Consider the following 23,915-nt stretch of genomic DNA (forward strand, 5'->3'; position numbering starts at 1 on the left):
GATGGAATACTACCCTATATATATGTATAGATATATACATATATAAACACACATACACACACACACACACACACACACACACACATATATATATATGCTACAGTTTGTTTATCCACTCGTTGATTGATGGGCATTTGGGCTGCTTCCACATTTTTGCAGTTGCGAATTGTGTTGCCATAAACATGCATATACAAGTATCTTTTTCTTATAATGACTTCTTTTCCTCTGGGTAGATACCCTGCAGTGGGATTGCTGGACGAAATGGTATTTCTTGGTAGTTCTACTTTTAGTTCTTTAAGGATTTTCCACATTGTTTTCCATAGTGGTTGTACTAGTTTACATTCCCACAAGCAGCATGGAAGTATTCCCTTTTCACCACATTCATGCCAACATCTATTATTTTTTGATTTTTGATTATGGCCATTCTTGTGGGAGTAAGGTGGTATTGTTCTGTGGTTTTGATTTGCATTTCCCTGATCATTAGTGATGTTGAGCATTTTTTCATGTTTGTTGGCCATTTGTATATCTTGTTTTGAGAATTGTCTGTTCATGTCCTTAGCGCACCCCCCACTTTTTTTTTTTGAGACGGAGTTTTGCTCTTGTTGCCCAGGTTGGAGTGTAATGGTGTGATCTTGGCTCACTGCAACCTCTGCCTCCTCGGTTCAAGTGATTCTCCTGCCTCAGCCTCCTGAGTAGTTGGGATTACAGGCATGAGCCACCATGCCAGGCTAATTTTGTATTTTTAGTAGAGATGGGGTTTCTCCATGTTGATCAGGCTGGTTTCAAACTCCCAACTTCAGGTGATCCACCTGCCTCAGCCTCCCAAAGTGCTGGGATTACAGGAGTGAGCCACCGTGCCCGGCCGTTAGCCTCCTAATAATGGGATTATTTTTTCGTGCTAATTTGTTTGAGTTCCTTGTAGATTCTGCATATTAGTCCTTTGTTGGATGTATAGATTGCGAAGATTTTCTCCCACTCTGTGGGTTGTCTATTTACTCTGCTTACTCTTCCTTTTGCTGTGCAAAAGGTCTTTAGTTTAGTTAAGTCCCACCTATTTATCTTTGTTTTTGTTGCATTTGCTTTTGGGTTCTTGGTCATGAAATCTTTGCCTAGGCCAATGTCTAGAAGGGTTTTTCTGATGTTATCTTGTAGAATTTTTATATTTTCAGGTCTTAGATTTAAGTCCTTGATCCATCTTGAGTTGATTTTTATAATGTGAAAGATGAGGATCCAGGTTTATTCTCCTACATGTGGCTTGCCAACTATCCCAGCAGTATTTGTTGAATAGGGTGTTCTTTCCCCAATTTATGTTTTTGTGTGATTTGTTGAAGGTCAGTTGGCTGTAAGTATTTGAGTTTATTTCTGGGTTCTCTATTCTGTTCTGTTGGTCTATGTGCCTATTTTTATAGCAGTACCATGCTGTTCTGGTGACTATGGCCTTATAGTATAGTTTGTTTCATGTGTGTCTGTGTGAAGAGACCACCAAACAGGATTTGTGTGAGCAACACGGCTGTTTATTTCACCTGGGTGCAGGTGGGCTGAGTCCGAAAAGAGAGTCAGTGAAGGGAGATGGGGTGGGGCCATTTTATAAGATTTGGGTAGGTAAAGGAAAATTACAGTCAAAGGGGGTTGTTCTCTGGCGGGCAGGAGTGGGGGGTCACAAGGTACTCAGTGGGGGAGCTTTTGAGCCAGGATGAGCCAGAAGAAGGAATTTCACAAGACAATGTCATCAGTTAAGGCAGGAACAGGCCATTTTCACTTCTTTTGTGGTGGAATGTCATCAGTTAAGGCAGGAACTGGCCATCTGGATGTGTACGTGCAGGTCACAGGGGATAGGATGGCTTAGCTTGGGCTCAGAGGCCTGACAGTTTGAAATCAGGTACTGTGATGCCTCCAGGTTTGTTCTTTTTGCTTAGTCTTGTTTTGGCAATGTAGGCTCATTTTTGGTTCCATATGAATTTTAGGATTGTTTTTTCTAGTTCTGTGAAGAATGATGGTGGTATTTTGATGGGAATTGCATTGAATTTGTAGATCGCTTTTGGAAGTATGGTCATTTTCTCAATATTGATTCTACCCATCCATGAGCATGGGATGTGTTTCCATTTGTTTGTGTCATCTATGATTTCTTTCAGCAGAGTTTTGTAGTTTTCCTTGTAGAGGTCTTTCACCTCCTTGGTTAGGAATATTCTGAAGTATTTCATTTTTTGCAGCTATTGTAAAAGGGGTTGAGTTCTTGATTTGATTCTCAGCTTCGTTGCTGTTGGTGTATAGCAGAGCTACTGATTTGTGTACATTAACTTTTTATCCTGAAATTTGCTAATTCACTTATCATTTATCATTTGTAGGAGCTTTTTGGAGGTGTCTTTAGGGTTTTCTAGGTATATGATCCTATCATCAACAAACAGCGACAGTTTGACTTGCTCTTTACCGGTTTGAATGTCCTTTGTTTTTTCTCTTTTCTAATTATTCTGGCTAGGACTTCCAGTACTATGTTGAATAGAAGTGGTGAGAGTGGGCATCTTTGTCTTGTTCCAGTTCTCAGAAGGAATGCTTTCAACTTTGATGCATTCAGTATTATGTTGGCTGTGGGTTTATCATAGATAGCTTTTATTACATTGAGGTATGTCCCTTGTATGCCAATTTTGCTGAAGGTTTTAATCATAAAGGGATACTGGATTTTGTAGGGTATAGCCCTACAGGGCTTAGTGGGTGTTCTCTCCGTATGTGGAGATGAGAGGTTGTAATAAATAAAGACACAAGACAAAGAGATAAAGAGAAACAGTTCAGCCTGGGGACCACTGCCATCAAGATGTGGAGACCGGTAGTGGCCCCGAATGGCTGGGTACACTGATATTTATTGCATACAATACAAAGGGGGCAGGATAAGAAGGGTGAAACTTCTAAGTGATTGACAAGGTGAAGCAAGTCACATGATCATAGGACAGGGGGCCCTTCCCTTTTAGGTAGCCAAGCAGAGAGAGAAAGCAGCATACGTCAGCATTTTCTTCTATGCACTTATAAGAAAGATCAAAGACTTTAAGACTTTCACTATTTCTTCTACCGCTATCTACTACAAACTTCAAAGAGGAATCAGGAGTACAGGAGGAACACGAAAGTGGACAAGGAGCATGAACATTGAAGCACAGCACCACAGGGAGGGGTTTAGGCCTCCAGATGACTGTGGGCAGGCCTGGATAATATCCAGCCTTCCACAAGAAGCTGGCGGAGCAGACTGTTCCCTGACTTCTCCAAGGAAAGGAGACTCCCTTTCACGATCTGCTAAGTAATGAGGATCTTCCCAGACACGCGTTACCACTTGACCAAGGAGCCCTCAAGCAGCCCTTATGTGGGCATGACAGAGGGCTCACCTCTTGCCTTCTAGGTCACTTCTCACAATGTCCCTTCAGCACCTGACCCTATACCCACTGGTTATTCCTAGGTTATATTAGTAGTGCAACAAAGAGTAATATTAAAAGCTAATGATTAATGTTTATAATGATAGATAATTGTCCATGATCATCTCTATATCTAATTTGTATTATGACTATTCTTATTCTAACTATTTTCTTTATTATACTGAAACAGTTTGTGCCTTCTGTCTCTTGCCTTGGCACCTAGGTAATCTTTCACCCACAGGATTTTGCCAAATGCTTTTTCTGTGTCTGTTGAGATGATCATGTGATTTTTGTTTTTAATTCTTGTTTATGTGGTGTGTCACATTTATTGACTTGCATATGTTGAACCATCCCTGCATCCCTGGTATGAAACCCACTTGATCATGGTGGATTATCTTTTTGATATGTGTTGGATTCAGTTAGTTAGCATTTTCTTAAGGATTTTTGCATCTATGTTCATCAGGGATATTGGCCTGTAGTTTTCTTTTTTTTTTGTTATGTTCTTTCCTGGTTTTGGTATTAGGGTGATACTGGCTTCATACAGTGATTTAGGGAGGATTCCTAAATTTGTATCATCCATCTCCTCTAGGTTTTCTAGTTTATGCACATAAAGGTTTTCATAATAGCCTTGAATGATCTTTTGTGTTTCTGTGGTGTTGGTTGTAATATCTCCTGTTTCTTTTCTAATTCAGCTTATTTGGAGCTTCTTTCTTTCTTTTCTTTTGAAACGGAGTTTTGCTCTTTTTGCTCAGGCTGGGGTGTGATGGTGTGATCTTGGCTTACTGCAACCTCTGCCTCCTGGGTTCAAGCAATTCTCCTGCCTCAGCCTCCCAAGTAGCTGGGATTACAGGCGCCTGCCACCACACCCAGCTAATTTTTTGTATTTTTAGTAGAGATGGGGTTTCACCATGTTGGCCAGGATGGTCTCAATCTCTTGACATTGTGATCCGCCCACTCAGCTTCCCAAAGTGCTGGGATTACTGGACCTTCTTTCTTGTTTTCTTGGTTAATCTTCCTAACGGTCTATCAATTTTATTTATCTTTTCAAAGAGCCAGCTTTTTATTTCATTCATCTTTTGTATTTTGTTGTTGTTGTTTCAATTTCATTTAGTTCTGCTCTGATCTTGGTTATTTCCTTTCTTCTGCTGGATTTGGGTTTGGTTTGTCTTGTTTCTCTAGTTCCTTGAGTGTGACCTTAGATTGTCTATTTGTGTTCTTTCAGACTTTTTGATGAAGATATTTAAGGCTATGAGCTTTCCTCTTACCACCATTTTTGCTGTATCCCAGAGGTTTTCATAGGTTGTGTCACTATTGTTGTTCAGTTCAAATAATTTTTTTAACTTCTATCTTGATTTCATTGTTGACCCAATGATAATTCAGGAGCAGGTTATTTAATTTCCATGTATTTGCATGGTTTTGAAGGTTTCCTTTGGAGTTGATTTGCAGCTTATTCCACTGTGGTCTAAGAGAGTACTTGATATAATTTCAATTTTCTTAAATTTATTGAGACTTGTTTTGTGGCCTATTATATATGTTCTATCTTGGAGAAAATTCCATGCATTGATGAATAGAATGTATATTCTGCAGTTATTGGATAGAATGTTCTGTAAATATCTATTAAGTCTATTTGTTCCAGAATATAGTGTAAATCCATTGTTTCTTTATTAACTTTCTGTCTTGATGACCTATCTAGTGCTGTTGGTGGAGTACTGAAGTCCCCCACTGTTATTGTGTTACTGTCTATCTCATTACTTATGTCTAGTGGTAATTGTTTTATAAATTTGAAAGCTCAAATGTTAGGTGCATATATATTTAGGATTGTGATATTTTCCTGTTGGACAAGGCCCTTTATCATTATATGTTTCTCTTTGTCTTTTTTAACTGCTGTTGCTTTAAAGTCTGTTTTGTCTGATATAAGAATAGCTACTCCTGCTTGCTTTTGGTGTCCATTTGCATGGAATGTGTTTTTCCTTAAGACATTCCGTGCAAATGGACATTAAGTTTATGTGAGTCCTTATGTGTTTACCTTAAGTTTATGTGAGTCCTTATGGGTTAGGTGAGGAGTCTCTTGAAGGCAGCAGATACTTGGTTGGTGAATTCTTACCAATTCTGCAATTCTGTATCTTTTAAGTGGAACATTTAGGCTATTTACATCCAATATTAGTATTGAGATATGAGGTACTATTCCGTTCGTCATGGTATTTGTTGCAGGTATACCTTGGTTTTTTTTTTTTTTTTTTGAGACGGAGTCTCACTTTGTCGCCCAGGCTGGAGTCCAGTGGCATGATCTTGGCTCACTGCAAGCTCTGCCTCCTGGGTTAATGCCATTCTCCTGCCTCAGCCTCCTGAGTAGCTGGGACTACAGGTGCCCGCCACCATGCCTGGCTAATTTTTTTGTATTTTTAGTAGAGATGGGGTTTCACTGTGTTAGCCAGGATGGTCTTGATCTCCTGACCTCGTGATCTGCCCACCTCGGCCTCCCAAAGTGCTGGGATTACAGGCATGAGCCACTGCACCCTGCCACCTTGGTTTTTTTAAATTGTATTTTTGTTTTATAGGTCCTGTGAGATTTATGCTTTAAGGAGGTTCTGTTTTGATGTGTATCCAGGATTTGTTTCAAGATTTAGAGCGCTTTTAGCAGTTTTGTAGTGCTGGCTTGGTAGTGGTGAATTATCTCAACATTAGTCTGAAAAAGACTGTGTCTTTCCTTCATTTATGAAGCTTAGTTTCACTGGGTACAAAATTCTTGGCTGATAATCTTTTTGTTTAAGGAGGCTGAAGATAGGGCCCTAATCCCTTCTATTTTGCAGAGTTTCTGCTGAGAAATCTGTTGTTAATCTGATAGGCTTATCTTTATAGATTACCTGGTGCTTTTGCCTCACAGCTCTTAAGATTCTTTCCTTCGTCTTGACTTTAGATAACCTGATGACAATGTGCCTAGGTGATGATCTTTTTGTGATGAATTTCCCAGGTGTTTTTTCAGCTTCTTGTATTTGGATGTCTAGGTCTCTAGCAAGGCTGGGGAAGTTTTCCTTGATTATTCCCCCAGATATGTTCCCCAAACTTTTAGATTTCTCTTCTTCTTCAGGAATGCCAATTATTCTTAGGTTTGGTTGTTTAACATAATTCCAAACTTCTTGGAGGCTATGTTCATTTTGTTAATTTTTTTTCTGTATTGGTTTGGGTTAATTCAAAAACCTTGTCTTCAAGCTCTGAAGTTCTTTCTTCTGTTTGTTTGTTCAATTCTATTGCTGACACTTTCCAGAAAATTTTGCATTTCTCTAAGTGTGTCCTTTATTTCCTGAAGTTGTGATTGTTTTTTATTTATGCTATCTATTTCACTAAAGATTCCCCTCATTTCTTGTATCATTTTTTTGGATTTCCTTAAATTGGACTTCACTTTTTTTTAGTGCCTCTTTAATTAGCTTAATAACTGACCTTCTGAATTCTTTATCAGGTAAGTCAGTGATTTCTTCTTGGTTTGGATCTGTTGCTGGTGAGCTAGCGTGATTTTTGGGGGGTGCTAAATAACCTCATTTTGTCATGTTACCAGAATTGTTTTTCTGGTTCCTTCTCATTTGGGTAGGCTATATCAGGGGAAGATCTGCTGCTCAAGGCTACTGTTCAGATTCTTTTGTCCCATGTGATATTCTTTTGATGTAGTACTTCCTGGGAGCTGAGCTGTAGTGATTGCTATTTTTCTCCTAGACCTAACCACCCAGCAGGGCTACCAGGCTCTGGGCTGGTATCGGGGGTTGTCTGCACAGACTCATGTGATGTGGATCATCTTCAGGTCTCACAGGCATGGATACCAGCACCTGCTCCAGTGGAGGTGGCAGGGGAGTGAAATGGACTTTGTGAAGGTCCATAGTTGTGGTTGTTTAATGCACTATTTTTGTGCTGGTTGGCCTCTTGCCAGAAGGTGGTGCTTCCAAGAGAGCATCACCTGTGGTAGTATAGGAAGCATCAGGCAGTGGGCAGGGCCCTAGAACTCCCAAGAGAATATGACTTTTGTCCTCAGCTACCAGGGTGGGTAGGGAAGGCCCAACATGTGTGAGGAGGGTTAGGCATGTCTGAGCTCAGACTCTCCTTGGGTAGCACTTGCTGCTGCTGCTGTGGGGTTGGGAGTATGGTTCCTAGGTCAATGGAGTTGTTCCCAGGAGGATTATGGCTGCCTCTGCTGTGTCATGCAGGTTGTCAGGGAAGTGGAGGAAAGCTGGCAGTTACATTACAGGCCTCACCCAGCTCCCATGCAATCCTAAAGGCCAGTCTCACTTTCACTGTGCACCCCCCCCCCACCCAGTGGCACTGAGTTTGTTTCTAAGCAGTGGGTGAGCAGGCCTGGAACTTTCAACAGGTTACCAGCCACCCAGCTAAGAAAGCAAGGAGGGCATTCGTGCCTCCCCACCTGCCAAGTCTGCACACTGAATTCACACACTCCTGTGAGTTCTGGCCAGGAGACTTCATGTTTGGTTGGAATTGCTACAAAGTTCAGCTGGAGGTTTCCTTCTCCCTTTGGTCTTTTCCCAGTTCCTCTGGCAGCCCTCCCCAAAGACCCCTGTGAGACAAGGTAGAAATGGCTTCCCAGGGCTTTTCCCACTGCTTCCTCTAACCCTGTATTTTGCTTGGCTCTCTAATTTGGTGCAGCTCCAGGTAAGGTCAGATCCTTCTCCTGTGATCTAGACCTTCAGGTTCCTCAGTGAGGATGTGTGTTTGGGGTCGAATGATCCCCATTTCCCACTTTCACAGCTTGGGCACTCACAGTATTTTGGGTGTCTCCTGGGCCCTGCAGGAGCAATCCACTCCCTTTGCTTTTTGTATGAGAAAAAAGTCTGTATGGTGAATTTTGTCTTAAAGTAATAGTCCCAGCTACTCAGGAGACTGAGGCAAGAGAATGGCGTGAATCCGGGAGGTGGAGCTTGCAGTGAGCCAAGATCGTGCCACTGCACTCCAGCCTGGGCGACAGAGTGAGACTCCATCTCAAAAAAAAAAAAAAGTAACATAACCAGTTGGGCTGGGCATGGGGGCTCATGCCTGTTATCCCAGCACTTTGGGAGGCTTAGGTGGCAGATCACAAGGTCAGGAGATCGAGACCATCCTGGCTAACATGGTGAAACCCTGTCTCTAGTAAAAATACAAAAAATTAGCTGGGTGTAGTGGCAGGTGCCTGTAGTCCCAGCTACTGCAGAGGCTGAGGAAGGAGAATGGTGTGAACCCAGGAGGCAGAGCTTGCAGTGAGCCGGGATTGTGCCACTGCACTCCAGCCTGGATGACAGAGCTAAGGGAGACCACCCCTCATATTGTCTTATGCCCAATTTCTGCCTCCAAAGAAAGAAGTAAAAACTGAAAGGCAGAAATGAAATTCACAGGCAGACAGCCCGGCGCCATGCCCTGGGCCTGGTTAAAGAACAAACCCTGACCTAACTGGTTATCTATAGATTTCAGACATTGTATGGAAAAGCATTGTGAAAATCCCTGTCCTGTTCTGTTCCATTATGATTATTGGTGCATGCAGCCCCCAGTCACATACCCACTGCTTGCTCAATCAATCACAACCCTCTCGTATGGACCCCCTTAGAGTTGTAAGCCCTTAAAAGGGAAAGGAATTGTTCACTCGGGGAGGTCAGTTTTTGGAGATGTGAGTCTTGCCAAAGCTCCTGGCCAAGTAAAGCCCTTCCTTAACTCGGTGTCTGAGGGGTTTTGTCTATGGCTTGTCCTGCTACAGAGCAAGACTCCGTCTCAAAAAACAAAAAAAACATGGGGACTTGAGAGAAAAAAATTTCAGAAAAAAAACTATAGTATACCTGTTATGGGATTCTATACCTGACCACTGTTTTTGAGCTCTTATTATTTTCCTACAACTTGGACTAAATCCTAAATGATGTCCTTGCTACAAGTCTCTAAAAATAGACTGGGTTTTAATTTTCATGTTTTTAGTTGACCTCCCAATGGAATAGGGTTTTAAAAAAATTCTGGCATATAAATTTTTAAAAATTCTTATGTACATTATATTTCTACTACATATCTCTCATTGTTATGCTTGTTCTGAGAAAACTAATTCCGTGGTACTCCAAAGGCTAGAGATGATTCCACAAGTAATAACAGCTACAGATCAATGTCTTTGACAGGACTATTGGAAATGTACATTCCCAGTGACAAGGGACACCTTGACACTCATATTTTGATCATCAAAGCTTTCTAGAAGAAAGACTTTTTATCAAGAGAGGGAGATGAGAGAAAACTTTTATGTGAGGAATGTGAGTGTTTTTAATTATTAGGCCCAGAGCAGCATTAAAAGAAAACAGTAATGACATCCTACTCCCCCACTTTTTAGCTATGTATTCATCTCCTGAAACTGCTTGCTATCGCCACAAGTAGCTACAAATTAACCTAAACATGCCATGCTGAGCACTAAAACCCACACCCCATAGTTTAACAATGTAAAGCCAATCAATAGCTTATTTTAATGTAAATTCTTGGTAAATAACTCAGGAACAGCCTCTTTTTTCCCTTTAAAAATCAATTTATAGGCTGGAAGTGGTGGCTTATGCCTGTAATCCCAGTACTTTGGGAGGCTGAGGTGTGAGGATCACTTGAGGCTGGGAGTTTGAGACCAGCCTAAGCAACAGAGCAAGACTCTGTCTCTACAAAAGACTTTCAAAAAATGAGCTGCGCATGGTAGTGTATGTCTGTAGTCCTAGCTACTGATGGGGCCAAGGTGGGAGGATTGCTTGAGCCCAGGAATTCAAGGTTATACAGAGCTATGATTGTGCCACTGCACTCCAGCCTGCACAACAGAGCAAGACCCTGTCTCTGTTAAAAAATGAAAAAAAAAATCCACTATAACTGCTGCTAACTGGAGTGTATTTTCAGGGCAAATTAAATCTTTGATCCTGGGTTACAATTCTCAAGTTTGGCCTAAATAAACTGTCTACTTACATAAATTTTGCCTCAGCTTCTTCCTTTTAGGTCATGTGGAATAAGGACAGTGAGAAATGTGTCTTGATATATGTCTTTCCTTGACTGTCTTTCTCTTTCAGCTGAATGCCAAGGCAGGAAGAAATGAAGAGTGGGAGCTTTTGAGGGTAGCACTTTGCTATTCAAGCCTGGGCTGTCACAGTTGTAAATGTCACCTCTCCTACCCATAGGCCTTGGGTGCACAACCATTGAGGTCCTTGGTTCCTAGAGCCAGGTCTTCTCAGACATGGGGTTCTGAGAAAGAACTTGTGGAAGGGAATGAAAATGTGGACCCTTCTTCTCACTCTGCTCTGCTCTCCTGGGGATGACCCATGGATGGAGCTAGTTAGGGGTTATAAGTCAAAATTAAAATTCTAAGCCCACCACAACCAATGAACCCCTCCTCTCAGACAAGGGCATTCCAAAGTTAACCTGAAAAACTAGTTCAGGCCATAACAAGAAGAAGGGGCCAGGCATGCTTCATTGTACTCTCCTCCCTTTGGAACTCAGGTACAACTGACCAGCATTAACATTAAAACAGAGATCTGAAGATTTTTTATAACAATAAGACACCAAATTCCAGCCTGACTTGAATATAGCATCATATGTCAGAGTGCAGGCCTTGAATGAAATGAAAGCATTTTACCCTAAAATGTATTTCTTTGACATATTTTGAAATGTCCTGCAAAGCTGTTGTGGAGAAAATCTGCATTCTATAGAGAATCCCTTTTCTTTTTCAGGTCTTTTCCCTGATCCAGGAGAGAATAAACTAAGAGTCTGGCACCTTTTAAAGTCAGATAAGAAACATTTACAATCTGTTTTCTCTGAAGCCTGCTACCTGGAGGCTTCATCTACATAATAAGAACCTTTGTCTCAACAACCCTTTATTTTAACCCATACACTCCCTTCTACAGATTCTAGGTCTTTAGATAAACTCTTTACACCAAATGCCAATCAGAAAATCTTTGAATCTGCCTATAAATTGGAAGCCCCTGCTTCCAGTTGTCCCGCCCTTCTGGATCAAACCAATGTACATCTTATATGTATTGATTGATGTCTTATGTCTCCCTAAAATGTATAAAACCAAGCTGTAGCCTGACCACCTTGGGCACATGTTCTCAAGATCTTCTGGGGCTGTGTCAAGGGCCATTGGTCACTTGTATTTGGCCCAGAATAAATCTCTTCAAATATTTTACAGTTTCACTCTTTGTTGACAGGGTCCTACTCACTTAGGATAGAGACATGGTGGGAGAATCACTGGACCTTGGAGGCAAAATATTGAGGTCCTGACTTTGGACACATTGTTGTAATCTCTAAATATCAGGCCCCTTCTGTGAGAGAGTATGTGGCCTCCCAGCAGGACCTGGTACTATGACAGTCACCTGGTGACTTGCAACACCTCTGTGTAAAGGACACAGCACTGCACATGTTCAGCTTTGCTGTTATGGTCACTGACCTCACAGCTTGAATATGAATTCCTGGAGCTCCAAGGATCTAATTTTGAAGTAGTCAGTGCCTAAAGAAAGATTCCACTCAGCCTCCAACCAGGACCCTTTGCTCCTACCTTCAACTACTATATGCCACACTCTTATCTCCAGCTCACAAAATCACCTGAGAGGCCTCACAGTGATAACGGGCCAACTCTCACCTGAGAAAAGTGGTTCATCTCTTCTCTTGTTCCAGATACCCCATCCTCATTTCCCACGGAATTTCAGGGCCCCAGGGAGCATGGAATTGAGCTGGGAAGGAGAAACTTAGGGAATGAATTGACAGGACATGTTAGTAAGAGGGATGAAAGCAGCATCAGAACCAGGGATGTGGGGTCCCTGTCAGGATACCTGGCTGTCTGTCCTTTCTTTTCCTGGATGCACAGTTTGCTTCTTGCTCTTACAGTCACCTGCACAAGCTCCAACTTGAGGACAGAAAGGGATATTATGTATTCTATGTCTGATAAATAACCATGGGGTAGGTTCAGGGACTCTACAACTTCATTACTTGGCTCCATAAGCTCCTACCCTGGAGAACAACAGTAATATATTGGTTCCCAGGTTTTAACATCAATTCAGAGCCAAAGTCCAGTAATCCCTGTCCTAGCCCAATCAGCCTCAGACTACAAGGAATAAACCTGCACTCCAACAAAATCAGAGTTATTGACCCATTACAATGAGGGTGATAACACCCCAGAACTGTGGGGTGTCTCACCAACTAAAGAAAACATAAGTTATTATAAGAGTTTGGGGAAGGGTGGAGTTTAAGTGAAATTTAAATAAAGCAGTGTTTTAATGGGCATGCAGCCAAGCAGGGTTGTGAGTAATGGGTCATCAGGTCTGGCCTATGAAATACACCCCGGCTCATTTCCTTGGGAACCACAAAATTAAGATAGGTGTAGAATATGGTGTCCAAAAACTTCTTACATGAATTGGGTTGTAAATTGAGGCTGCTTCTCTATGTCAAAGTGACAGATGTGCCAGGAAGAGTAGAGTGTTCCATTCTTACTGATATAACTTCTAACATGTTTCTGTTAGTCTATAAGAGAACAAAGTTTCTCAGTAAGAAAGCAGAGGTGAAATTTTATGACATTCTACAGCTGCATATATCTGTGGCAGAAATAGTTTCTTATTAACTTTACAGCTGATTTTATCTGTTATTCCAGTCTGATTAATAGCTTAACAGATTTTTCTTTTTATTTTTATTTATTTTTTATTATTATACTTTAAGTTTTAGGGTACATGTGCACAATGTGCAGGTTAGTTACATATGTATATATGTGTCATGCTGGTGTGCTGCACCCATTAAGTTGTCATTTAGCATTAGGTATATCTCCTAATGCTATCCCTCCCCACTCCCCTCACCCCAAAACAGTCCCCAGAGTGTGATGTTCCCCTTCCTGTGTCCATGTGTTCTCATTGTTCAATTCCCATCTATGAGTGAGAACATGCAGTGTTTGGTTTTTTGTCCTTGTGATAGTTTACTGAGAATGATGATTTCCAATTTCATCCATGTCCCTACAAATGACATGAACTCATCATTTTTTATGGCTGCATAGTATTCCATGGTGTATATATGCCACATTTTCTTAATCCAGTCTATCATTGTTGGACATTTGGGGTGGTTCCAAGTATTTGCTATTGTGAATAATGCCACAATAAACATACGTGTGCATGTGTCTTTATAGCAGTATGATTTATAGTCCTTTGGGTATATACCCAGTAATGGGATGGCTGGGTCAAATGGTATTTCTAGTTCTAGATCCCTGAGGAATCGCCACACTGACTTCCACTATGGTTGAACTAGTTTACAGTTCCACCAACAGTGTAAAAGTGTTCCTATTTCTCCACATCCTCTCCAGCACCTGTTGTTTCCTGACTTTTTAATGATCGCCATTCTAACTGGTGTGAGATGGTATCTCATTGTGGTTTTGATTTGCATTTCTCTGATGGCCAGTGATGATGAGCATTTTTTCATGTGTCTTTTGGCTGCATAAATGTCTTCTTTTGAGAAGTGTCTGTTCATATCCTTCACCCACTTTTTGATGGGGTTGTTTTTTTCTTGTAAATTTGTTTGAGTTCACTGTAGATTCTGGATATTAGCCCTTTGTCAGATGAGTAGGTTGGGAAAATTTTCTCCCATTTTGTAGGTTGCCTGTTCACTCTGATGGTAGTTTCATTTGCTGTGCAGAAGCTCTTTAGTTTAATTAGATCCCATTTGTTAATTTTGGTTTTTGTTGCCATTGCTTTTGGTGTTTTAGACATGAAGTCCTTGCCCATGCCTATGTCCTGAATGGTAATGCCTAGGTTTTCTTCTAGGGTTTTTATGGTTTTAGGTCTAACGTTTAAGTCTTTAATCCATGTTGAATTAATTTTTGTATAAGGTGTAAGGAAGGGATCCAGTTTCAGCTTTCTACATATGGCTAGCCAGTTTTCCCAGCACCATTTATTAAATAGGGAATCCTTTCCCTATTGCTTGTTTTTCTCAGGTTTGCCAAAGATCAGATAGTTGTGGATATGTGGTGTTATTTCTGAGGGCTCTGTTCTGTTCCATTGATCTATATCTCTGTTTTGGTACCAGTACCATGCTGTTTTGGTTACTGTAGCCTTGTAGTATAGTTTGAAGTCAGGTAGCATGATAGTTTAACAGATTTTTCTTTCTCCATCCAAGATGTTACTTCCTTATCCCTAAAAAAGTGGGTATTCTTCTCCTCTGATATATAGTTACCCTGGTAAATGTTCACATTCCCTTTGGCAAAGGGAATAAGATTTATAGCATAAAATTTGGAAAGTGTAGCAAGACCTTTCAAGGGAAATCTAGCCTCCTCTTGTTTCATGAGGTTCTGGGTCTGAACTGGCTCAAGCCTAGGAAGTAAGTGAAAGGCGATGACTGTTGTGCTGATCCAAGTCAGGTGTCTGTAAAGGCTTAATGACTCACTGATACTGATAAAGACTTTAGTAGGTGGTCTACCTATTTCAGTCCATAGTCACCATCATCATTACTCAGGGTCAAAACCTCTATGGTCAAACCATTCTCATTACTGTTGTGGCCCTGGGTCTGTTACAGTGACAACTTCCCTGTCTATGACAGGGTTATATGCTGCCATCTGGTCCTGACCATTCCCACTGAGTTAAATCCTCTTTTATTTTCTTTCTCTTCTTTCTTTCCTTTCCTTCTCTTTTCTTTCCTTCCTTTTTCTTTCCTTTCCCCTTCCTTCCTTCCTTTTTTCTTCCTTCCTTCCCTTTCCTTTCCTTTTTCTTTCTTCTTTTCTCTCTCTCTCTCCCCCTCCCTCCCTTCCTCTTTTTTTTTTTTTTTTTTTTTTTGAGGGGAGTCTTGCTGTGTCACTGAGGCTGGAGTGCAGTGGCATGATCTTGGTTCACTACAACCTCCATCTCCTGGGTTCAAGTGATTCTCCTGCCTCAGCCTCCCGAGTAGCTAGGATTACATGCACCTGCCACCATGTCTGGCTAATTTTTGTATTTTTAGTACAGACGGCATTTCACCATGTTGTCCAGGCTGGTTTCAAACTCCTGACCTCAAGTGATCCACCTGCCTTGGCCTCTAAAGTGCTGGGATTACAGACGTGAGCCACTGCACCCAGCCTAAATCCATTTTCATAACAGTCTCTCCTACTTCCTTTGATAGACTATATAAAGCAGCCACTACAGAGTCTTTCCTGGATGTTACTATTCCCTTACCAATGCACTTCTCTAAGCCTGGGTGAAAGGAGTGCCCTCTTGCACCTCCTGAACCTTTGAATCCATTCTCTGTTGTAAAATCAGGCTATTCTGCATGTCAGCCTCACTCATTGGAGGCCATGACCAAATATAGACTTCCATTAACAAGCTGCTACTGCAACTAGCACAGTGAATCCACAGCCTGCCATGTGTGCACTCATATAACAAATCCAGTCCAATCCAACATTACATTATCTCTAGTTGAACAGCCTTAGAATCTGCTCCCTTTCATATCACCCACACTTCTGCTAACAGTAAGCTGGAAAAATCTTCCAATTATTTGGCACTCTCTCTCAGGTCACAGTTTTCTCTCATTTCCCAGGTCTCCTGGAGTTTCACTACAGGAAGCAATCAAAGTTGGTCGGTATTGGGAACAATCCACACTCCCCTGCAAAGTGACAGCTTTAAGAATAATGTGTGTAGCTGCAGGTAATTGATTTTGACATAGTTTTCTGCTATATTATACTTATAATCAAACTTCTTTTCTCTCCCTCTCGATGAACACTGGACTTGTTTTTCCTTTTTTTTTTTTTTTTTTTTTTGCTATTACAGGAACAGCTGCTATTAAACATTTTGGGACACATCTTCTAGTTCTCATGCAAGCACATCCCTAACATGTATATGCAGGAGTGGAACTGAGTTGTGGGTTACATAATTTTTTTTTTTTGAGACTAAGTCTCGCTTTGTTGCCCAGGCTGGAGTGCAGGGGCGCTATCTCAGCTCACTATAACCCCCGCCTCCCAGGTTCAAGCGATTCTCCTGCCTCAGCCTCCTGAGTAGCTGGGATTACAGGCTCCCGCCACACCACCTGGCTAATTACTTTAGTAGAGACAGGGTTTCACCGTGTTGGCCAGGCTGGCCTCAAACTCCTGATCTCAGGTGATCCACCTGCCTTGGCCTCCCAAAGTGCTGGGATTACAAGTGTGAGCCAGTGCATCTGGCTAGGGCTAATTTTTAACTGTATTAATAATGCCAACATATTTCCCAATGTGTCATACCAATTTCCACGCCTATCAGCCATGTATGAGAGTAATTGTTGCTAAATATATTTGGTGTCATTCTCTGTCAGATCTTTAATTTTTGCCAACCTAGTGAGGGTAAAATGACATCTTGTAATATCATTTTGCATGTCTGTGATTAATAATGACCTTTGCCCCTCTTTTCATACAGGTTGGTCATGGGAGGGTTTTGGGTGATGAAGAAGCCTTGGCAGGTTTCGTGGCAGAGAAAAATCCAACTCAGTCATGCTGCCTGGAGAGTCAGGGCCTCATAAATTGGGATTAGAGACAGGAGTTTTAGTCCTAAAGATCTTACAGATTCCCAACCATACAAAGTGTCTCCCACCTTACATGAAAATGGGCAATAATGGAATCCACTGATTACATTATAATGTTTGTGAATACACACATAAAACACAAATTAACCTTAACAATTGGTGGGGAGGATTGGCAGCACAGGACTATGCACAACAAATTAGCAGGCACTAAGGCAGAATATCTTTTACAGCAGAAAGACCAAATCTGTCCCTTTCTGATGCACATCTTCAGTTTTGGGTCAAGAGTTAGTGGTGGAGGTCAAGGCCAAGGTCAACCTAAGAAGTCTACAATAGCATGCATCAATGGAAATGCTACAGAACAGACATGGAGGAAAAAGTAAAAATGCTCTTGTGACCATCAGCACCTGCAAATATGCCACTTATTCCTTTTCTCTTGTGAGTACAGTGAGCATGACTAAACACAGTAGCTCTCTGGGAAGAGCAAGAATAAAGGAGTCTTCAGAATGAATTGTAAGATATGTATGATGCTTACAAAGTGGAGTTCACAATTGTCCTGTTTAATGTCAGTCTCCTTAAGAATGTTTCAGGTGACAAAGGCCTGTGTCAGCAGTATGAATCATGATGAGATTCCTGGAAGGCTGAAACTCTGCTGGTACAGGCATAAAACTCCTCCAGAAATGGCTTCTTTTTATTAACTAAAGAAACTGAAAATGCCTTTCTCCTCTCAATTTTAATGTAGTTGTTTAAGAAGCCAGGAGAGGCCGGTGTGGTGGTACACACCTGCAGTCCTTTCTACTCATGAAGTTGAGGCAGGGGAATCGCTTGAGCCCAGGAGTTCAAGGTTACAGTGAGCTATGACTGCACCACTGCCCACCACCCTGGGCAACACAGCATGACACTGTCTCAAAAAAAAAAAAAATGCTAGGAAGTACGAAGTGTGTGATTGCTCTATGCCAATCATCAAATAGAGCAGAGACCATCTAGCTCCCAACCAATATTAATGCCATCACCAAGCCAAGTAGTTAGGAAACAGAAATTTCTGACTTGAGTAGAGAACTTTAAAGGCCATGATAAATAAAATTCAGTATAATTTGGATGAAATATTTAATGGAAAATAAAAACATATTCCAAACTGATAAGGTTAATCTGGAGAAATGTTTTAGCCATAAAACTCAAAACTGGATTTGAGTAAATACCGAGGTTCTTAGTTAAGTAAACACCTCCATTTTATGTAAGTAGGTTTAAAACAAAAAAATTATTATTTTCTGATTTGGTTCTGTAATCATGGGCCTCAGAGAAAAAGCTTCCTAACCCTTTTGTCATATATATATTTTTTCAGAGTCTTGCTTTGTGGCCAGGCTGGAATGCAGTGGTGCAATCTTGGCTCACTGCTACCTCCACCTCCTGGGCTCAAGAGATTCTCCTGCCTCAGCCTCCCAAGTAGCTGGGACTGCAGGAGTGCGCCACCATGCCCAGCTAATTTTTGAATTTTGTAGAAATGGGGTTTCACTATGTTCATCAGGATGGTCTTGATCTCTTGACCTCATGATCTGCCTGCTTCAGCCTCCCAAAGTACTGGGATTACAGGTGTGAGACACCACACCCAGCCCCCTTTTGTCATCTCTTGACGGAACCTCAAAGAAGAGATCCTTGGGGAAAACTGAATTTCTTTTTGCTTCCTTCTTAAAATTTCTTCTCTAGAAGAAGTTGTAACTGGGTAACAAGTTCTAAGTCCCTGGATCAGCCTGCAGGCAAGAGAGCTGGGTGAGTTGACATTTGAGTTTTGACTTAACTTCAGGAGATTAAGCTTTCCAGCCACCTCAGGAAAAGACATGAACTCTGTTCTTGCAGTGGAACATAGCTATCTGTGATGGGTAAGTGAAGACATAAGCCACAGGCTCCCACCCTTGGACATTTTCCTGATTTTTCTTCATGACAACATATCTAGAAGACCCATCTACCAAATCCTGTTTAAGTAAAATGTACAATTTCCCATTTTGAATTAGTGGGATATATTGGGCCAGCTACAAGACTGCAAGCTCCTTGCTGGCAGCATCTTAACTCTTGGAAACCTGGAGGTGGATTACAGTGTTATTTGACTTTTTAGCAAGGTCTCAACTATTTTAATCTACACAAAGACTCACCTTATTCCTTGACAAATTTTGCTTATAATCATGTTTCTTTTCCCTGTGAATTGAAGCTTAAGGTTCCGTATTCCTTATAACAGAATAAAAACGTTTTGAAGAGGCCCAAACAAACAAAGAAAACCCTAGCCTGGTTCCATCACGCTTGGAAGTGCAAGGATCTCAACTACTTTCTTTGAAGCTGAAATAAATCTACAAAAAAAAAAAAAAAAAAAAAAAAAGCAAAGCAAAGCAAAGCAAGTGGTCTCAAGTGAAATACCTAACTGTACCTTAAGGTCTGGCGCTATGAAATGCATCTAAATAATTAAGTTTCACATATATACAGGGCTCAAGAAGGGGGCTCATCCTGAATCTGAAGCAAGGTGTGCTATTGTGGGATCATTGCTATATACTTCAGCAGCCTGCCTTTAGTTAGCAGCTCACTGGGAGAGTGAAATCCCTTAAGAGTTGAATCTCCAAAAGGAAAACCATAAAGTGACTCATTTCTCACCAGTGTGACTCTCATATAATGTATAACTGTGAAGAATTTATAGACTAATCAGTTACTCTTCACTGTGAACTGTACAATGTTGAATGAAAGATGACTGTGTGCTAGAGTTCCCCACACTTACTACATTCATAGACTTGCTCCCTAATGTGAATTGTATGGATTTTCTCATGACTACTAAGAGTTATTCTCTGACTGAAGGTTTTTCTACATTGATTACATGTATAAGGTTGCTCCCCACTGTGAATTCTCTGATGTCGAATAAGGTGAGAGCTTTGTTGGAAGGATTTTCCACATTTGGTGCATACATAGGGTTTCTCTCCAGTGTGAATTCTCTTGTGTTGGATAAGGGATAAGCATGCACTGAAGGATTTCTCACACTCATTGCATATGTAGGGTTTCTCTCCAGTGTGAATTCTCTGATGTTGGATAAATTGTGAATGCTGACTGAATGCCTTGCCACAGTCACTACATTCATAAAGTTTCTCACCAGTATGAATTCTGTGATGCTGAATGAGAGAGGAACGAACATTGAAGGCCTTCCCACAGTCACTGCACTCATAGGGATTCTCTCCAGTGTGAATTCTTTGATGGCGGATAAGGTGTGCACTCTGGCTGAAGGCCTTCCCACAGTCACTGCACTCATAGGGCTTCTCTCCATTGTGTGTTCTCTCATGCTTAATTAGGGTGGATATCTGCCCAAAGGTTTTCCCACACTCATTACACTCATAGGGTTTCTCATCAGTGTGACCCCTCTGATGCTGAATAAGGTGTGACCCCTGGCTAAAGGCCTTCCCACATTTGTGACACTCATAGGGTTTCTCTCCGTTATGTATTCTTTGATGTTGAACAAGGGAAGAAAGCACACTGAAGGCTTTATCACATTCATTACATTCATAGGGCTTCTCACCATTGTGTGTTCTTTGATGGTGAATAAGATTAAAACTCTGGCTGAAAGCTTTTCCACACTCACTACATTCATAGGGTTTCTCTCCTGTGTGAATTTGCTGATGCTGAATAAGATGTCCCTTTTGACTAAAGGTTTTCCCACACACAGTACAACCATAAGGTTTCTCTCCAGTGTGAATTCTCTGATGCTGGATAAGGGATAGGCGAGCACCAAATGATTTTCCACACTCATTGCAGATATAAGGTTTCTCTCCAGTGTGAATTCTCTTATGTTGAATAACTTGTGAACATTGACTAAAGGATTTCCCACATTCATTACACCTATAAGGTTTCTCTCCAGTATGAATTCTGTGATGGACAGTCAGAGTTCAGTTCAGGCTAAAGGATTTTCCACATTCATTACATTCGTAGGGCTTTTCTCCTGTATGAATTCTCTGAGGCTGAATGAGAGATAATTGTGTACTGAAGGCTTTGCCACACTCCTTACAGTCATAAGGTTTCTCTCCAGAATGAATTCTCTGATGCTGAATAAGGTGTGATTGTCTGTTGAAGGCTTTCTCACATTCTTTGCACTTGTAAGGTTTCTCTCCACTATGAATTCTCTGATGATGAATTAGATTAGAGGTATGACTAAAGGCTTTCCCACACTGATTACACTCATGAGGTTTCTCTCCTGTATGAATTTTTAGGTGTTGAACATAAGATGAATGTGTACTAAAAGCTTTCCCACATTTAATACACTCATAGGGTTTTTCTCTAGTGTGAATTTTACAATGCTGAATAAAGTATGAGTGAGCACTGAACGATTTGCCACAATCCTCACATGTGTAGGGTTTCTTACCAGTGTGGATTCTCTGATGTTTACTGAGGATAGAGGGCTGATTGAAAGCTTTTCCACATTCATTGCACTCACAGGGCTTCTCTCCACTAAGAATTCTCTGGTGCTGGTTAAAAGCTCTGTTCTGATTGTAAGTTTTTCCATGCCCAGTACACTCAAACGGTCTCTCTGGATTATTCATCCTCTGATTCTCACTAAGAACTGAACTCTGTCTGGGCACTTTCACTAACACATCTGTCTGACAGGCTCTTTCTCCTAATTGGAAACTCCAGAGGTTAATGAGGTCCTCATGTTGTTGCAAGTTTTCTACACTTGACACACTTGGATGGAGACTCTCCTCTCTAGACCCTTTAAGATGTTTGGCAGGATTTGAGTCTGTGATGCAGTTTTCTCCAACAGTATTGAACTTCTGGCCATTCTCTCTAGAGAGTTTTCACATACCTCATGGTAATTTCTCTGAAATTGTGCTTCTGGGAGAATGAGTTCTTAACTCCTTCTACTGCATATTTTCTCCAGCAATTCTCTAACGTTCCCTCAGTTTTACTCATCTCTTCAGTTTCCTTAAAAATATTCCTTACATGATCTTCTGATTTTGCTCTCTGGGATTCCAATTCTTTGGAAATGTCCTGCTTTGGAATCAGTTCCTCTTTTTCAATCCTAGAATCATAGCCTGAAAGAATGAAAAAGAAAAAAAAGTGAATCGCTTGCATTTTACTATGGAAGAAAGAATTAGAGAATAAGCAGAAATATTTATATCAAACAAATATCTTCTAGGATAATACTGATATTCAGAATGCAAATAAAAAAAGCAACAAATATGACCCGATTGGGAAGAGGAAAAAGAGAAGCATGCTGGTAAAGCAATGAACACTGGTGTGGGAAGGAAGAAGGAAGGTAATATGCCCAAGGTCAAAAGCTTAAGTCTGCAACTAGGCTGACCTTTCCTGGAGTAGGAAAGGCAAGATCTGAGAAAGGATTTGAGGAGAGTTACCAGGAGGGAGGAATTGGAGGCTGCCTCCACTATTCATGTCATTGCTATATACTTTGCAAACAAGGTATCTTCTTATGGCTTACACATAGCATACTCAAATATTTGTTGAAAATAAATGATAAATGACTCATAATGAATAAGGTGTACATCAGTGCAATAGATGATGAAAAAAACTATTTGATCTGGACAACTTGGTTTCACAGAAGCAAATCAGGAAAAACAGAAAAAAGCAGCAACCTACTCAGGAAACAACTTGGGCAGCACAAGGCAAAAAGGCCAAGTATAAACAACAGTCCCAAATCACACATTTCCAGTGAACAAAAGTGTCCAAAAATTTGTGAAAATTATAAAACAATTCTGAGACCCAATGAAAGGAAGCTTATTAAAAAGAAAAATCTAAAACCAACCAACAAAACAAAAAAAAACCAAGCACCAAGTCACATAGATACAAAGACTGTGGGAAGGATAACTGAAGTCAGAACAGTAAGAGGGCAGCCCTGTGTTGAGACACCACAAAAGAACAATGGAATCTTCCTTTTGCAAATGGTGGTTATCATTAGTTATAATGGGATGCTCCTTGAGACTGCACTGCTTGAACAGGGAGACTGAGCTAAAAATACTAACTAGCTGAGAGCAAAAATTGAGCTAAGTATGGCTGGGCGTGGTGGATCACGCTTGTAATCCCAGCACTTTGGGAGGCCAAAGTGGGTGGATCACCTGAGGTCAGGAGTTTTAGACCAGCATGGCCAACATGGCAAAACCACATCTCTACTAAAAATACAAAATTTAGCTGGGCATGGTGGCGGGTGCTTCTAATCCCAGCTACTTGGGAGGCTGAGGCAGGAGAATTGCTCGAACTCAGGAGGTGGGGGTTGCAGTAAGTCAAGATTGTGCCACTGCAGTCCAGCTTGGGTGACAGAGCAAGACTCTGTCTCAAAAAATAAAATAAAATAAAAAAATAAAAATAAAATAAAATAAAATAATAAAATAAAATAAAATAAAATATAAAATAAAATAAAACAAAAAGCTAAGTAATCACAATAGATTTCTGTGAACTACTCATGGTACTACAGAGGGATTGATTTTGCCATTCAGAGAGGAAAAAAGCAAACTTCATAATTTACTCTAGAAACCTACAAACAGTGTCCTAGAAGATAAACATCCTGAATGTAGGGAGAAAAATTTCTGAGGTGTCTGAGGAGTTGAGTCCTCAAGGTAGTCTCAGGACTAAAGTCTAACAGATGATTCTATTAGGTGTTATTTTGCTGGGAGGAGACAAAATAAATGTGAACAAAATGAGAAACCACAAGAGAGAGTCATCCATAAGACAAGAACAAACATCTCACACTAAAGTTCATACTGCCATTTCCCTCAGATATCTGGTGATCCTTGGTTGGTGGTGTTTATTTTCTTTCTTTTTTTTTTTTTGAGACAGAGTTTTTTTGCTCTTGTTGCCCAGGCTGGAGTGCAATGGCACAATCTTGGCTCACCACAACCTCTGCCTCCTGGGTTCAAGTGATCCTCTTGCCTCAGCCTCCTGAGTAGCTGGGATTACAGGCACATGCCACCATGCCTGGCTAATTTTTATATTTTTAGTACAGACAGGTTTCACCATGTTGGCCAGGATGGTCTTGATCTCTTGACCTCATGATCTGCCCACCTTGGCCTCCCAAAGTGTTGGGATTACAGGTGT

General features: G+C 41.0%; 1 protein-coding gene across 1 annotated transcript in view; it reads right to left on the reverse strand.

The window, feature by feature from the left end:
• Positions 1 to 16,087: 16,087 nt before the first annotated feature.
• Positions 16,088 to 23,915, reverse strand: part of LOC103891419 (zinc finger protein 252-like) — a 30,208-nt gene continuing 22,380 nt past the window's right edge. The window contains 3 exon segments of the mRNA XM_024250781.3: positions 16,088 to 19,591; positions 19,593 to 21,659; positions 21,661 to 21,901. Of these exon segments, the coding sequence (XP_024106549.3) occupies positions 19,540 to 19,591; positions 19,593 to 21,659; positions 21,661 to 21,901 (2,360 nt within the window). The 3' untranslated portion in view covers positions 16,088 to 19,539.

Source organism: Pongo abelii, chromosome 7, assembly GCF_028885655.2.
Source record: "Pongo abelii isolate AG06213 chromosome 7, NHGRI_mPonAbe1-v2.0_pri, whole genome shotgun sequence".
NCBI lineage: Eukaryota > Metazoa > Chordata > Mammalia > Primates > Hominidae > Pongo > Pongo abelii.